This window comes from Gobius niger, assembly GCF_951799975.1.
Source record: "Gobius niger genome assembly, chromosome: 22".
In the NCBI taxonomy this organism is placed as follows: domain Eukaryota; kingdom Metazoa; phylum Chordata; class Actinopteri; order Gobiiformes; family Gobiidae; genus Gobius; species Gobius niger.
In genome coordinates this window covers 5486235-5503876 of record NC_136873.1, presented here as the reverse complement: position 1 = coordinate 5503876, position 17642 = coordinate 5486235, and the positions used below count along the sequence as shown (strand labels likewise).

The 17642-nt window shown below is 39.0% G+C and overlaps 1 protein-coding gene across 1 annotated transcript; it reads right to left on the bottom strand.

Moving 5' to 3' along the window:
• Positions 1-7936: 7936 nt before the first annotated feature.
• LOC306981563 (regulator of G-protein signaling 9-binding protein-like) lies at positions 7937-14464 on the bottom strand (the record flags this gene model as incomplete). Its single annotated transcript, XM_079581170.1, has 4 exons — positions 7937-8101; positions 8208-8350; positions 10015-10338; positions 14257-14464. 4 exons carry the CDS (start codon positions 14462-14464, stop codon positions 7937-7939), a joined length of 840 nt encoding a protein of 279 aa, XP_079437296.1.
• Between the last annotated feature and the right edge of the window lie 3178 nt (positions 14465-17642).

Genomic DNA, 17642 nt, shown 5'->3' with positions numbered 1-17642 from the left:
ATGTGATTAAAATTGGACAAAAAATGACCAAAAAAAATACAAAAATGTGATTAAAATTTGACAAAAAAATAACAAAAAATAACAAAAAAATGACAAAAAAATGACAAAAATGTGATTAAAATTCGACAAAAAAATGGCACAAATTGAAAGGACATAAGCATGATGATAAGCATGGTAGCTTCTAACTTCACCTGCGTTTGGAGCCATAGTAATACATTGGGAGACGCCAAATGCTATCAACATCTTTGGTCGTTTTGCGTGACTGAGGGCACACACAAAGACCACACAGGTACACATCAACTCGTCTAAGCTCAGGTAAGAACATATTTCATTATGTAAAAACGGTGGCCTGTTCCTTTAAAGGCGTCCCACACGGCACCAAACTGAAAGTCTTGTATCTTGTCAATTACTTGGGATTTGGGGATTTTATTCACAGGACCATCGGTTTATTCTCTTTTCTTGGGATATGGACAGGTTTTAACTCGCAGTGGGATTAGTAAAGCTCATCCACAACACTGCTGCTCGAGTCCTGACTGCCAGGAAATACGACCATATTAGTCCAGTGCTCAGGGGGCTCATTCATAAAACTGCATGTGTGTAACCCAGGATAAATCTGTCTTTAATGCATGGATAAAAAAAAGCATTTATATATCATATGTCCTCACGCAAACCGAGTCACAGGACAGTTAGCCAGTTGTGGGAGTGTTTCAGCGGTGGTGGTGTCTCGTGACAAAGCCGACTTGTTGACTATGTTGTTCATATAATGACCTCATTTTTGCCACATTTTCTTTTTCTGGTCATGCTTTTTGTTGCTTTTTTTGGGTTGCTTTTTCATCACGTTTTTGTGGCTTCGTGGTGTGTTTTTCGTCACATTCTTCGTCCCTTTTTGTGGCTTATTTGTTGCTTTTTCATTGCTTTTCTTCATTGCTCTCGGGTCGTGTTTTTGTTGCTTTTCCCGCACATGTTTGTTCCGGTTTCGTCCTCATTTTGATGCTTTTCTTTAAAGCTTTGGGTCAAGCCCGGTTAAGATGGTAGATGGTAAAGGAGAACATTGAGAGGCCAGACTGGTGGCCCTTCTTCCAGAGTTCCAGTGTTGTTGATTTCAGGAGATATTCTTTTTTGTAATTCATGCAGTTCTTATATTTGAAGAGCTTAGTTGCGCTAGGCTAATGCAAGGCTAGTGCATGTCTATGGTATCAGCTAGCCTGCATTAAAAACAGTGTGACCCGCTCCACAGAGCACCTGAGGCAAATCACTTATAACACCAGACTAACCATATAAATGTCTGTGTCGATAGAGTAATTTTTGGAATATAACTGACCTGCATCACATGAATGATCGCATTTTGAGGGACTATTTTCTAGCAGATCACTCCGCCGCCGCGTAGCTTATACAACCACGAAGCTGATGCTGCTCAAATATAAGGTCTTTTATTGACACAGACATTTATATGGTTAGTCTGGTGTTATAAGTGATTTGCCTCAGGTGCTCTGTGGAGCGGGTCACACTGTTTTTAATGCAGGCTAGCTGATACCATAGACATGCACTAGCCTTGCGCCACTAAGCTCTTCAAATATAAGAACTGCATGAAATTAAGAAGAAAATATCTCCAGAAATCAGCAAACACTCTGGAAAACTAGGAAATGAGGCCCTATGTCAAAAATGCTGAAATATCCCTTTAAGGCTCATGGCTCATTCTCTGTTCAATAAAAGCTTGATATCCGATTTCTTTATATATAAAAAGTGCTATGCTAATGTTCAGTTTAGTTTATTCGGTCAAAATTATGCACAAAAGATTTACATTCAGTTAAGTACACTTCTTCATAACATACAATCCAGGACCGGTTTGCGGAGGCAGCAGTCTGAGCAGAGATGATCATACTTCCCTCTCCACGCACACTTCAGCTCTTCTGAGGGACATAGACATATTATATTGCTAGACCTCTCTGGCTTGCTCCGCCCCATTATATACACCGTAAATGCTCTAATAGAGGCCTTTATTTACTCAAGGGCATCTAGGACCAGGCCTTTATTGGAACCAGGCCACAATTAGAGACAGGCCTTTATTTCTATTTGAGCAAAACAGACGACCAGGAAAACGAAGAAAAACGAGATTTGTGTCCATTTGCACCTAAAATATGAGGTTCATTTATTAATTAACATTTCAAACCCTCTCCCAGCGGCTGGAACATTGACGCCTTTTATTTTGTCGGGACAACAGGAAGTGTTTCGTTGCTGTTAGCGGAGCTTTGACATCAGTGTCACTGCAGGTTTCTGTTTCGTTTTTACCGCGGACCGGATTATTTGTTGTTATCTTGTGTAAAAGGCGAGTTTAGACGGAGCGTTTGTGTTTGTGATCGATCATGAGAATTTTTTGTCATTTTTTATCACATTTTTGTCATTTTTTCGTAATTTTTTTAAATCCATCTTTTGTCATTTTTCATCAGTTTATTCATCAATTTTTTATCCGTTTTTTATCCATTTTTTGTCACTTTTTTGTCACATTTTTGTAATTTTTTATCACATTTTTGGTCATTTTTGGTCATTTTTTTTAGTCATTTTTTGTCACATTTTTGACATTTTTTCGTAAATTTTTTATCCATTTTTTATCCATTTTTTGTCACTTTTTTGTCACATTTTTTGAATTTTTTTGTCAATTTCTTGTGACATTTTTGCCACGTTTTCATAAAATTTTCGTCACTTTTTTGCCAATGTCATCAGTGTCACTGCAGGTTTCTGTTTCGTTTTTACCGCGGGCTGGATTATTTGTTGTTATCTTGTGTAAAAGGCGAGTTTAGACGGAGCGTTTGTGTTTGTGATCGATCATGAGACTGACCCGAGAGAAGACGAGACGCTCGCGCTGATGGGAGGAGTTATTTTGAGGCGTGGGACTGACCTGCACACGGAGCAGCTGGACGTGCTTTGAAGACGCGATGGAGACTTTATTAAAACCCTGGAGGGTCACACAACATTTTTTGCTTTGTTTCTACAAATAGTCACAGGAGGTTTGAAAAGTGGCTAAATCTGTGTCAAAGTTACGCTCGGATCAGCTCCTCCGCAGCGTCCCCATCGGCCCGGGTTCCCGTTTGTTACTTCCTGCACGTGAGTTTTCATTTACACCAGTATGAGACAAATTCCAAACATGGGGAATATTTCTAATGGAATACAGGCCAGTATTAGAGAATTTACTGTACATATCTCCTCCTTTAGAGAATGTTCCTGCCATAACACACGCTGACGCCTTATTCCTGAATGAAAACAACGTACAGCCTTAACGACACATGAATTTGACCAACATTTCGTCCACGAATGCCAATAAAACAGGAGTTAAAAAGCCTGTTTTCCGTCATTGCCGCCTGTTTCTTAATAGCGCATCTCCTCAGGCCGCCCTCCGCACAGACCTCCCCCTGAAACCCCGCTCATCCCTCCGTCATTTGCCCACAGTTTAGGTCCAATCAGCCCCTCTCAGAGCTCCAGGAGGGCCCTCGTCCGGCCCTCGTCCGGCCCTCGGCGCGTGTGCGCTGATTGCGGTCGTCTGCAGCCGTGTCTCGGGCGGTACTTCAGTCCAATTTAAAACCGGTTGGAGAGCTCTGGAGGAGGCGGGAGATGGGCGAGCCGGCGCACAACGGGGATGTGATACGGAGACCTTTCACGGGGCTGTTATTACAGGCGCCATTTGCTTCAAGTGGCAGAGGCAGTCGTCGAGCCTACGGGGTTTTCTGTATGCGTCGGATCACTTCGAATACACAGATGAAGTTAAAGACAGATGTTCTTTATGGCTGATGTTACTAAACAACACACTGCAACAAGTATTTAACTACTATAAACATCTCAATTTGAGCATAATAATCCAAATTTTAGTTGTTTTGACTAGTTAAGAAGTTCTAGGGCGTTCGTCCTGGATTATTTCACTTGTTCTGAGATGTTTCTGACTCGTTTCGATACATTTCGTCCTCATTTCAGGTCATTTTCTTCTGGAAATCCCCCATTTATCTGGTGCAAGTCCACTGGGCTCACCACAAGGCTGTGTCCTGTCTCTGCTTTTATTTATCTTGAAACTGTGGGGTAAGAAAGTTGGTCTTGTCTCATTGGCGATTTTACTTTCTTATTTCAAGCGAGATTTACCCTAGAACTGGTCTGAAATGTCAACAAGCAAAGTGAACTCGGTCCGATCAGGAAAAGTGTCTAAATGAGTGAAAACCGCTCAAAACAAGATACATTTCCTCAATTCAAGTCATTTAAGCCAATGCTTGATATTTACTTTGTGTAGTGCTCTGCTTTGTGACAACGACACTAGGGACCGGCATTACTGTAGTACAGCCATATAGCCGCTAGTCCCCCATTAGAATGCATTACGCCAGGGGTAGGCAAGTTTGCGTCATGGAGGGCCGATTTTGCCAAAACACCAGGGCCCGAACCTCACCATTGTAGCCGAAAGTAAAGAACTTTTGTCTGCAAACACCAATGTTTTACATCCGTGGTTCTTAAGTGGCTTCAGGACCCAACATTACCCCACGATGACAATCCGCTCCCCCAAACAAAACTGTAATTTGTCATATATCATAAAAAATATTGTATTTTCCACCAGGGGCTGGACTGGGACTGAAAAACTGCCCTGGACTCTGACCAGCCTGGCCCAAATTAGCGTAATTGTGACTTCCACAAATACATATTTTAACCTCTAACCCCCCGCCTTAACATTAACGAGTGCAATTTCCCCAGTTCGGCTTTTTATTATGATTTTTTTGATCGGTATCATCAGAAACAGAAGCAAAATCATTCATATAAATAATAAATAATGTTGGTCCCAAAAGTGACCCTTGTGGCACACCATACTCCACGGAATTCCTTTTAGATTCATGTTTTTTTATACTGGGCTTTACCCAAATCTAAAAGCTTCTCGACTGGAGATCAACAATGTAACGTCTCATTTGAAAGCTAAGACCTACAAAAGTGACGGAAACTTTTCGTCACATCGCCACATTTTTGTTGTTTTTTTAAATCATTTTTTCTATAATTTTTTGTTGTGTTTTTTTTGTCCGTGTTTTTCATGTTTTCATTCTCTTTTTCTCGCTATTTTAATGCTTTTCTTTTTAGCTTTTAGATTCGGGTAAAGCTCGGTTGAGGCGGGACCGGTGGCCCTAGAGCCAGTGGCCCCTCTGTGCTCTTCCAGAATGGACTTATGGCCGGCCCGCCCCTGCTTTCCACAAAAGTTTTTGTTGAACAAAACTGAAATTATGATCAAAACAACCCAATAACAAACATTTTAACAAACTCTGTTAGTGTTCCCATGTAGTTGAAGATGGAACATATTGAATAAAAGTTCCCTTTAGATTCGTGACCCACTTTTGGGTCTAGAATCCCCGTTGTACATTTATAACATGACCAAGTTGGATGTTCTGTCGGGACATTTTTAAAACACTGACACTATTTCTCACATGTTTAGGGTGCTAAAAAAGGTATTTGATCGCTTATTTGCATAATAATATTTCTCAAAATCATCCAGAGGTTCTGTGCTGGAGGTTCTGTGCTTTTCTACAGCTAGATATTCCTCCTGTGGGTTAGATGCAATTAAAGAAAAGTAAAAAAAAGTAGAATTCTCGTACTTAGCATACTTAGCATTGGACTGTTAGCATTGGAGCTGCGCGAGCTACACGTCACGCAAGGGCTGAGTCTACAGTGAAGATCCCGCCCTTATGCCCTTTTTAGGAACATGCTTCGTCAGAGCTGGGGAGGAGGAGTCTGTAAATCCGCCATGACTTCCCCCACGAGCGTGGTCATTGAGGCAAGCGGGGAGGAGTGAGGAGGAGTCGTCTATTATTATTATTATATTATTTTTTTTTATTTTTTTTAAGGTCCATTGGTCGATTGGCTGTGGCCTCGTGCAGACGCATGATAGACTTTTTTTTTTTTTTCGTATCGCCCAATAAACGACTATGGACGATCGTAATTTCTTTTTTTTTTTTTTTTTTAAATGATTAAAAAATACAAACAAAAAAGGTACAGCGTAAAGACCTCATTATGTTCAGTGCACATATTAAAGAATTTATTTATTTTTATTTTAAGAACATGGGGCAGGTTATATATTGTATAAATTTACATTATAAAAAAAAAAGAAAAAAAAAAAAGAAGTGACTTGGTTGTTTAAGCTCAAATAAATTATCTTTTCCCCAATTTTTACTTAATACCCTCGTCCTCGATTTTTTTTCCATTTATTAAAAAAAAAAAAGAATTGTCCTTTTTTTTTGGCCACAATTTCTCCCACTTTTCACACCCAAAAGGACAGAGGCAGCATGTTCATTCATTTTATTTCTAGTTGTGCAGGTTTTTCTCTTAAAGTGACGGTACAGGCATAAATGAGCAACACTTCCTATACAGTAAAAACAATGGAACGTGGCTAGAACTTGCCTCTAAACATGAAATAGTTATTGAACAGTGAGCAAAGTAAAATTCACTTTCAAAAATAAAAGTATAATCTCTCCTTGGCTACAATTACAATCTGTAAGACTAAAGTGAGGGACAGAAGTTGGTTTACAGGGACCACATAGTACACAATGGCACATATTTGGAGAAAATAGGAAAAGCAGGTGTTTTTTTTATTCAGTAACAGTAATTGGCAGCACCCCTGAAGTAATATAAGGGGTATCTGAGTATATGAAAGGGGTACAGCTAAGCCCAGGAATAGTGTTTGGTGGCGCTCACACTGCAAAAAGTATTGAACTAGATCAGTATAAACATCTCAATTTGAGTTTGGGCATTTGTCCTAGATTATTTCACTTGTTCTGAGATGTTTCTGACTCGTTTCGATACATTTCGTCCTCATTTCAGGTCATTTTCTTTGCCAATGGGGTAAGAAAATTGGTCTGGTCTCATTGGCAACTTGACTTTCTTATTTCAAGCGAGATTTACCCTAGAACTGGTCTGAAATGTCCTCAAACAAGCAAAGTAAACTTGGTCCGATCAGGAAAAGTGTCTAAATGAGTGAAAACCGCTCAAAAAAAGATACATTTCCTCAATTCAAGTCATTTAAGCCAATGCTTCATATTTACTTTTTGCAGTGTGAGGAAACGCGTAACAGGCCGTATGTATTGGCCTGTTTTGACAAATTTGACCAAAAAATGACCAAAAAATGACCAAAAAATGACCAAAAAAAATGACAAAAATGTGACAAAATGTGACAAAAAAATGACAAAAAAAATGACAAAAAAATGACAAAAATGTGACAAAATTTGACAAAAAAATGACCAAAAAATTACAAAAATGTGACAAAAATGTGACAAAAATATGATAAAAAATGACAAAAAATGTGACAAAAAAATGACCAAAAAAATTACAAAAAATGACAAAAATGTGACAAAAAAATGACAAAAAAATGACAAAAAAATGACAAAAAAATGACAAAAATGTGACAAAAAATGACACAAAAATGACCAAAAAAAATGACCAAAATGTGACAAAATGTGACAAAAAATGACAAAAAAATGACCAAAAAAAATGACAAAATGTGACAAAAAAATCACAAAAAAATCACACAAAAAATGACAAAAATGTGACAAAAAATCACAAAAAAATAACAAAAGACTGAAAAATTGATGAAAAAGTCGCAAAAATGTCACAAGAAATTGACAAAAAAATTAGGAAAAAATGACAAAAATGTGACACACAAAATGACAAACAAGCAAAGCAAACTTGGTCCGATCAGGAAAAGTGTCTAAATGAGTGAAAACCGCTCAAAACAAAGATACATTTCCTCAATTCAAGTTTAAGCCAATGCTTGATATTTACTTTTTGTAGTGCAGAGTGTACATAGACACAGATGTATGCAGCTTCTGTCAGTCTCCCCCAGCTCATCACCACCCAAAATGCCCTTCCCTTGAGTGAAGTGTTTTGTGTGTCATGTGATAAGATCCTCTTCCTCTTCCCTCCTCTCTCCTGTTCAGACACAGCATTGGCAGCAGGCAAAGTTGTTGTCGTTGGCGTTGACCACAGGAACCGTCATGAGCTCCTCCAGACTCTGCTCCGGATCCACCTCAGAGCGGGACAGGTCCATCTGAAACCACAGTGGCTTCGTGGGCTCCACCCCCCAGAACGCCACAGGCACCTGGGCAAAGACACGGGTCAAAAACGAGTCAAAAAAAACATTGGCACCCAGGCACAACAACCTCACGAAATAAGTGATTAGTTATTACACTATAGGGGGCGCTCACCCGCAGCTGTAGGTGCTGGAGCTGATGGTCTAGAGTCCGGATGTGGCTTTGGATGGTTGGGGCAGGGTCTTCATCCAGACTGATCCAGGGAGCTTGGACTGAAGCCACACGCGCCGCGAGGCCAACCACACCGTCCATACAACCTGGCATCAAAACAAACAAGCGTCTGAGAAGGTGGTTTGTTGTTTATTTTTTTAAATCATATTTTAACTGTTTATTTATGCTATATTGCACAGAAGATACTTTTCACATTGTAGATAGTTCCTTGTTCCAGTAAGGTTGGTTTGTTGTTTTATTTTGTTTTTTAGTAGAGCACTTAGTGATGCATGAGATTTACCAATATCATACACAAATTGACAAAAATCTCCATAAACCTCATTCATCAAATGTTCGTGGATGACAAGGGTCAATGTATTTAGACTGCGGACTGAAACCTGTCATTTCAAAAGATATGATGGGGGAGATTTCTTATAGACACAGACGGCATCTCGTCATAGAAGGGGGCGTGGCTTCGCCGAGGGGGAAAATAGAATCTTTAGAGAAACACAATATTTCACTCTTTTTAGCCATTTTCTGGTGGAATATCAACGTATTATCACATACAAATAAAGTCAAGTGTAAATCGGGCCCATATGGCAAGGCAAGGCAAGGCAAGGCAAGTTTATTTGTAGAGCACAATTCATACACAAGGCAATTCAAAGTGCTTCACAGTTGCATAAATACAAGAAAACAAATATGGATATTTTCTCACAGCAGATTGTTCAGTAGAAGTGAAAAAACGGCAGTTGTAGCAAGCGCTAGCTAACCGTTAGCATTAGCCCGATGCTAACATGTAGCATCAAGTTAGCATTCTCCGTTATTCATGTATTTATGGGCTGTTGAACCACTTTGCTCCTCCCCATGTCTTTGTATCATTATTTAGTAGAAACTATGTTCATAATTCAGCATTTGTTAAAGTAAAGAATAATTAGAGAAAATATACATTTTTTCAAAATTGTTTCCCCCCTTAACTGTTTTTAAAAATGACCATATATGGGCGATTCCAGTGATGCCGTCTGTATCTATATTCATTTGTTTGTAATGTTTAGGCTGTTCATTACTTGAAACCACAGGGTTTTGCCTTCCTTTGAAAGCTAAAACTAACATAGAGTGATCAGGGATTTTACAACGATAGTCCAATAAATCAAAATAAGACACATTTCTTGCAATACAGCCTCTGTGGGTCAGACCATGTTGATCCTTCAGGGGGAAGGTAACAGGAGAGAGAATATTTTGAAATCCCTCGTTAGATCTATCAACAGAGAGTACATCAAACTCCTGATGTGTATTATTTTTAATAAAGATAAAAAGTTTGTAATTGTGCGAATACTTTCAGTGACCCGGGGGCTGTATGAGTGGTCAACATGGCGCCTTTGCTTTCCAACAGCTGCACTCACAGAAGATTACCATCATGTTTGGAGTTTGCGCTGTCCTTGCGCCGGTACAAGATCTGGCCTTATATTTTTTAAGATATCAAAGCTTAGTTTAAAGGCACACTGTGAAACATTTTGGATTATACTGTTGCCGTCAATACAAATAATGGGCAATCAAATGGATTTGGATGAGAACCTCACCTATTTGAATCTCAAATGTTGCTGACTTTAGTCGACATCTCAATCCTGGCGAGCTAGAGACGAACTCACTCCCAGTAAAGGTACATTTCTGAGGTATTTTTCAATGATAAAGATATAAATGCTTGTATTTCAACTTCATTTATTGGGGCACATTCATCACGACGTCACAAGGAAGTTGATTTTTGGTTTTCTACCTGAGTTGACGAGGGCGCGGCGGTCGGAGCGCTGGCCCAGAGGAAACTGGCCGATCAGATCGCACGCTTTCCGCAGGTCACACAGGAAGCACTCCATCGCCGACAGGAAGTTCACCCACAGCCGCTCGCTCACCTTCCGATCGCCCACCTGTCCGTCCGTGCAGGGGGCGGCGGCGGGGGGGGCGGGGTCAGCGGAGGAGGGGGCGGGTTCCGCGGAGGGGGCCGGGGCAGCGCAAGGAGCGGCGGGGTCATCCAAGGTGAAAGTGTGATGCAGAGGGGCGGAGTCCGGGTTGGACAGCAGACGAATCAGACGCCGCGCCAGACCTGCAACAGGAAGACGAGATCAACCTCTTGTTTTGCCCCCTTTTCCACCAAATTTAATCCAGGGGCGGTCTGGGACTGAAAAACAGCCCTGGACTGTGCATTGTCCACAGTTCAGCTATTTATTATGATTTTTTTGATTGGTATCATCAGCAAAAAGAACGGGAAAGGTGGTCGTAGAAACAGAAGCAAAAACATCAATATAAATGATAAATAATAATGGTCCCAAAAGTGACCCTTGTGGCACACCATACTCCACGTAATTCCTTTTGGATTCATGTTTTTTTATGCTGGGCTTTACACAAATCTAAAAGCTTCTCGACTGGAGATCAACAATGTAACGCCTCATTTGAAAGCTAAGACCTACAAAAGTGATGGAAGCTTTTGTCACATTGTTGCAGCATGTTTTCGTTGTTTTTTCATTATTTTTTTGTGTTTTTTGTTGTTTTCGTCAGTTTTTTTGTCAGTTTTTCATTACTTTTTTGTGTTTTTTTGTTGTTTTTTCATCAGTTTTTTTGTCAGTTTTTTTGTCAGTTTTTCATTACTTTTTTGTGTTTTTTTGTTGTTTTTTCGTCAGTTTTTTTGTCGTTTTTTTGTCAGTTTTTCATTACTTTTTTGTGTTTTTTGTTGTTTTTTCGTCAGTTTTTTTTGTTTTTTCGTCAGTTTTTTTGTCAGTTTTTCATTACTTTTTTGTGTTTTTTGTTGTTTTTTCGTCAGTTTTTTTGTCAGTTTTTCATTACTTTTTGTTGTTTTTTCGCCAGTTTTTTTGTTAGTTTTTCATTACTTTTTTGTGTTTTTTTGTTGTTTTTTCGTCAGTTTTTTCGTCAGTTTTTTCGTCAGTTTTTTCGTCAGTTTTTTCGTCAGTTTTTTCGTCAGTTTTTCATTACTTTTTTGTGTTCTTTGTTGTTTTTTCGTCAGTTTTTTTGTTTTTTCGTCAGTTTTTTTGGTCAGTTTTTCATTACTTTTTGTTGTTTTTCGCCAGTTTTTTTGTTTGTTTTTCATTACTTTTTTGTGTTTTTTGTTGTTTTTTCGTCAGTTTTTTTGTCAGTTTTTCATTACTTTTTGTGTTTTTTGTTGTTTTTTTGTCAATTTTTTTGTCAGTTTTTCATTACTTTTTGTTGTTGTTTTTTCGTCAGTTTTTTTGTTAGTTTTTCATTACTTTTTTGTGTTTTTTGTTGTTTTTTCGTCCGTTTTTTTTATCAGTTTTTCATTACTTTTTTGTGTTTTTTGTTGTGTTTTCGTCCGGGTTTTTTTGTCAGTTTTTCATTACTTTTTTGTGGTTTTTTTGTTGTGTTTTCGTCAGTTTTTCGTCACGTCATATTTTTGTTGTTTTTCTAAATTATTTTTTCAATCATTTTTCGTTTTGTGTGTACTTTTCTCATGTTTTCATCCTCTTTTTCTCGCTATTTCGATGCTTTTCTTTTTAGCTTTTAGATTTGGGTAAAGCTCGGTTGAGGCGGGACCGGTGGCCCTCGAGCCAGTGGCCCTTCTGTGCTCTTCCAGAATGGACATGTGGCCAGTCCGCCTCTGCTTTAATCAAGGCTAAAGGTGCTACATCCAAATATTACAGTGTGACCTGTATTTGTAGCGACTTTGCATTTAGTCTAGTATGAAAATCTGAAATTGTAACTTTTGTGGTTCCGGAATGTTAGGGGTTGGCAACCTCGTTTTTATGTTAATATAGAGATGTTGGGAACATATAAGAAAGAAATAAGAAGAGAATGTTTACCAAAAAGTCGCACCTTAAGTCATGCACTATCTGTCAGATAAAATGAAATATCTGCAATATTAAACAAGATTTTTAATAAAAAAATAAAAAAATAAATCGTACCACCAATTTTTTCATATTTTCTTTTTCCCTGATTTTTTTTTTTTTTCCTACATGTCTTCACATTTTCTCACGTTACATTCCTCAATTTTTACCCCAATCTGCCCCAAATTTTCACATTATTTCCTACATTTTTCCAATGTTTCCCAAACTTACCCCAGTAAATTTACTTATCTACATATACATGTTTGAACTTATTATTATTTCTCAATCTGTCTATATAGTGTTGTTGCCATAGCTGTGATGTATCTATTTTAATTTCAGTTTTCTATGTTTTGTCTGGGTTTTCAGATGTGTGGCATGGGGGTGGGGGGCGAACAGGGTGGAGGGAACGGGTGAAAAAGGGGGGGAAAAAAGCAAAAACATGTTGTGTGTAGACCATATGACTTGCAACATCAATATTTCTTCCTGACATGAGCACAAAAAATAATAATAAAAAAAAAAATCATGAAATTTGTACTGTATGTGTAGTTTGACATTATCTCACCTCGCAGGAAGTCTTAGATTCATAGATTTAAAAATAAACAAATTATGTCAGTTTTTTCAGAGTGGAAACAAGATGGCTGCCGTAACTGAACTGGCTGATAGTCAGTTCAATTGTCGTATCTTCAAAACTATACCAGATTTTCTGAAATAATTCACACTGTATATACACTATATCAACCTCATGAAGTGTGCAACATGCCATCTTCATCGGTTAATGCGTAAATAAATTACATTAAATTTAATCTGTGAATGTTAAACTGAAATGGCTCATTTCCATCCATGTACTGTCGTCACATACAATGAAATATCTTCAACATGAAATTAGATTTTCTCATGAAATTTGTACTGTATGTGTAGTTAGACATTATCTCACCTCGCATGAAATCTTAGATTTATAGATTTAAAAATAAACAAATAATGTCCGTTTTTTCATAGTGGAAACAAGATGGCTGCCGTAACTGAACTGGCTGATAGTCAGTTCAGTTGTCGTATCTTCAAAACTATACCAGATTTTCTGAAATAATTTACACTGTATATACACTATATCAACCTCATGAAGTGTGCAACATGCCATCTTCATCGGTTAATGCATAAATAAATTACACTAAATTTAATCTGTGAATGTTAACTGAAATGGCTCATTTCCATCCATGTACTATTGTCACAAAAAATGAAATATCTTCAACATGAAATTAGATTTTCTCATTAAATTTGTACTGTATGTGTAGTTTGACATGATATCACGTCACAGGAAATGTTTGCTTTATAGGTTTAAAAATAAACTAATTATCTCTTTATGTTTATGTTTTTCATTGTGGAAACAAGATGGCCGCTGTAACTGAACTGGCTGATACTCAGTTCAATTGCTGTATCTTCATAATTATGCCAGATTTTCTGAAATAATTTACACTGTATATAGACTATATCAACCTCATGCAGTCCGTCATCTTCATCGGTTACTGCATAAATAAATTACTTAAATTTAATTGGTGAATTTTAACCGAAATCGGCCATTTTCATCATGTACTGTTGTCACATAAAATGAAATATCTTCAATATAGATACAGACGGCATCTCGTCATAGAAGGGGGCGTGGCCTCGCCGAGGGGGAAAATAGAATCTTTTGGGAAACACAATTTTTCACTCTTTTTAGCCATTTTCTGGTGGAATATGAACTTGTTTATCACATAAATAAAGTCAGGTGTAAATCGGGCCCATATGGATATTTTCTCACAGCAGATTGTTCAGTAGAAGTGAAAAAACGGCAGTTGTAGCAAGCGCTAGCTAACCGTTAACATGTAGCATTGTGTTAGCATTCTCCGTTATTCATGTATTTATGGGCTGTTGAACCACGTTGCTCCTCCCCATGTCTTTGTTTCTTTATTTAGGAGAAAACTACATTCATAATTCAGCATTTGTTAAAGTAGTTTCTGGATATTAGAGAAAGTTTTCAAAATTGTTTTCCCCCTTAACTGTTTTCAAACATGACCATATATGGGCGGTTCCAGAGATGCCGCCTGTAACTATAAAATAAGATTCTCTCATGAAACTGGCATAGTGTACTTGGCCAGGCAGTGCACTAGAGAGTATAGAGAGTTATTACAAACCCTGACTAATGCGGTGTGCGAGTGCCCGCGTCTCATGCAGCTCTTCGCGCAGGAAGCTGCCATCGGCCGAGCTGCCCAATGAGGAGGCCAGCTGCTGGAAACAGGAAGTGACCCGTGACAGAGCCTCCTGAGCACGCTCGCACTCCACCTGCTGCCGTCGCCGTAGAGACACTTCCTCCACCGAGCGGCGCCACAGAGACGACGCCATCGTGACAGGACACAGGTGAGCGGGGACCTAGGAGGCAGAACGCAAGGACACTAGTGAGGACTAGTTAGGAAACGAGAGAGGACCTAGGACACAAGGAGACTAGTGAGGACTAATTAGGAAACAGGATGCAAGGACACTAGTGAGGACTAATTAGGAAACAGGATGCAAGGACACTAGTGAGGACTAATTAGGAAACAGGATGCAAGGACACTAGTGAGGACTAATTAGGAAACAGGATGCAAGGACACTAGAGAGGACTAATATAGGATACGAGAGAGAACCTAGGACGCAAGGACACTAGTGAGGACTAATATAGGATACAAGAGAGGACCTAGGAGGCAGAACACAAGGACACTAGTGAGGACTAATTAGGAAACAGGATGCAAGGACACTAGAGAGGACTAATATAGGATACGAGAGAGAACCTAGGACGCAAGGATACTTGTGAGGACTAATTAGAACACAAGACAGGACCTAGGAGGCAGAACACAAGGACACTAGTGAGGACTAATTAGAACACAAGACAGGACCTAGGAGGCAGAACACAAGGACACTAGTGAGGACTAATTAGGAAACAGGATGCAAGAACACTAGTGAGGACTAATATAGGATACGAGAGAGGACCTAGGACACAAGGATACTAGTGAGGACTAATTAGAACACGAGAGAGTACCTAGGAGACAGGACACAAGGACACTAGTGAGGACTAATTAAGACACATGAGAGGACCTAGGACATAGGGACACTAGAGATGTCCTAGGAAACAGGACACACGGACACTGTTGAGGACTAATATAGGATACAAGAGTAGACCTAGGACACAAGGACACTAGTGAGGACTAACTAGAACACGAGAGAGTACCTAGGAAACAGGACACACGGACACTGTTGAGGACTAATATAGGATACGAGAGAGGACCTAGGACACAAGGACACTAGTGAGGACTAGTTAGAACACAAGACAGGACTTAGGAGACAGGACACTAGGACACTACTGAGGGGCTAATTGGGACAGGAGAGAGGACCCTAGGAGACAGGACACTAGTGATGAGGATTAATATAGGATGCGAGAGAGGACCTAGGAGACAGGACACAGGGACACTACTGATGGACTAATTGGAATAGGAGACAGGATGCAAGGAGCACTTTAATAAATGTAACAACTGATGCGACAAGTGAATTTCTCCATTGTGAGATCAATAAAGGCTTATCTTATCTTATCTTATCTTATCTTAATTGGCTGAACATTTTTTCTGGTCAAATAAAGCTTACATTTTGAATAATTGTGGCATGTTTCCTATTTCTGCTAATGCTACAGCTTAGCTTTAACCTTCTGGAAATCAAATATAAGTGCGTTTCTTTTTAGCAACAGCTAATAATCCTGTCTGTTTTCAGCAAAGGAGAGAATCCCTTGAAATTAGTTGCGGAACACTTGCATTTAAAATGTATATTGTAATGTATTGTGAGTATTGTATTCTAAAAACACTCATCACACCTCCTGTTATCAACATATTGTAATTATAAAATGATAAAGGCACTTTTCCGAGCACCACAGACACCAAGTACGCAGCACATCACGGCACATGACGCATGGGGGTCACTGTTCCCACAAACCATCTTTATTTTTACTTGGTGAAGAGAGGCAGATTATTTATTATTGATTATAGTAACATCATGCTGTGTCTTATGCAGGAGAAGTTTATTTACCATCAGAGCAGGACCAGGAGACATGAACTCCAGATATTGCACTAGTCTAAGGATTCAAGTCTGCCTGCCTCCACATGGTTACCCTCTGTTGTTGTATACGACAGATGGTACAACTATGAACCAACATGATGATTAGGTATATAGTTTTATAGGGTGTTTGTGTAACATAATTTTCATATTATTTTTTGACATCACACCACTATAATCTGGCTCAATCTCAGTAAAAGTCTGAAGAAATGTGAAGAAAAAAAGTTTCAATTCAAATGAGAGAATCTTACCTGTGCGATGAGCAAATCTGTGCACCTCCAAGTGAGACAAGTGAGACAAACCGAACATAACAGGAGGAGTCTGCCTGCCCCCCCCTGTTGTTCAGATGGGATTATGGGTAAGTGGTCATAAGGTTATTGTCAGTGTGAGCTCCTCTGGGGTTTGCTCTGATTAAAATAATTAAAGTGAGTCAGGTCTCTGGGCTCTGAGCTCATTAGTTCTTTCACCTGACGCCTCTTTTAAACGCCTCACTCAAAGCTCCGACTACAATTTATTTACTCGTTCTGGATCCTAGTATTTTGCAACAATAAAAATATCTGTATTAAAATAAATGCTTGTACAGAATTATTTTTATTTGGTGAAATGTTACGTGGTGTGCCTTTAAAATGGAGGGCCGAGGGCTTGGCAACCATGCTTTTAGCCATTACAAATGCTATAAATTCTTCAATACAAATGGTTTTGAATACCGAAGTAGCATCATGCAGGTTAAACTAACTCATCGAAGAGGAAACAGAAAACCTTCCTCTGTGATTTTTACAGTTTGTCATGTCAACAGAGTCTGAGTCAGTGTTTAAGCTGCTCAAGAAGCTAGCATGCTACCGGTTAGCAACTGGCTTCACCACGATAAACACATGTGTGGCTCACATCTATGAAGACTGAGGAAATACTAGTTGTAGCAAAGGTTTAGAGTTTGGTTCAGGGCTTTCTCTTGGAGAGGTTGGAGCTGAGCTGTTGAAGCTAAATGCTAACCGGTAGCATGCTAGCGTCTTGAACACTGACTCACTGGATTCTACACTCTGGGTTCTTGTTTTTACTGCGATCTTGAGCAATGAGTACATAAAAATGCCACTGTCAATGAATTGTCTTTCATTTTCATTTTCGAGTCGAGATATTGTTACATGTGGTAGTACTACATAATGCTACTTCGGTATTCAAAATGGCCACCATAACAACAAAGGTCACATGACTGAAAGGCATGTATATATCTAGTTTGCCATTTTTGGGGAAAATCTTGGAGAGTTGAGGAATTCAACAGAAAGATGCTGCTGAATTTAGGAAACAGACAAGACCCTGAAGGTACAAATTGTATTTTTTACTTTGTTTTTGCATTTGCAAGCAAACATTATTACCCAATTATTTCTCTCCTTTCTTTACAGCAATGGCCTGTTGCCACAATAAACATTTTATTTTGTTCCAAAATATT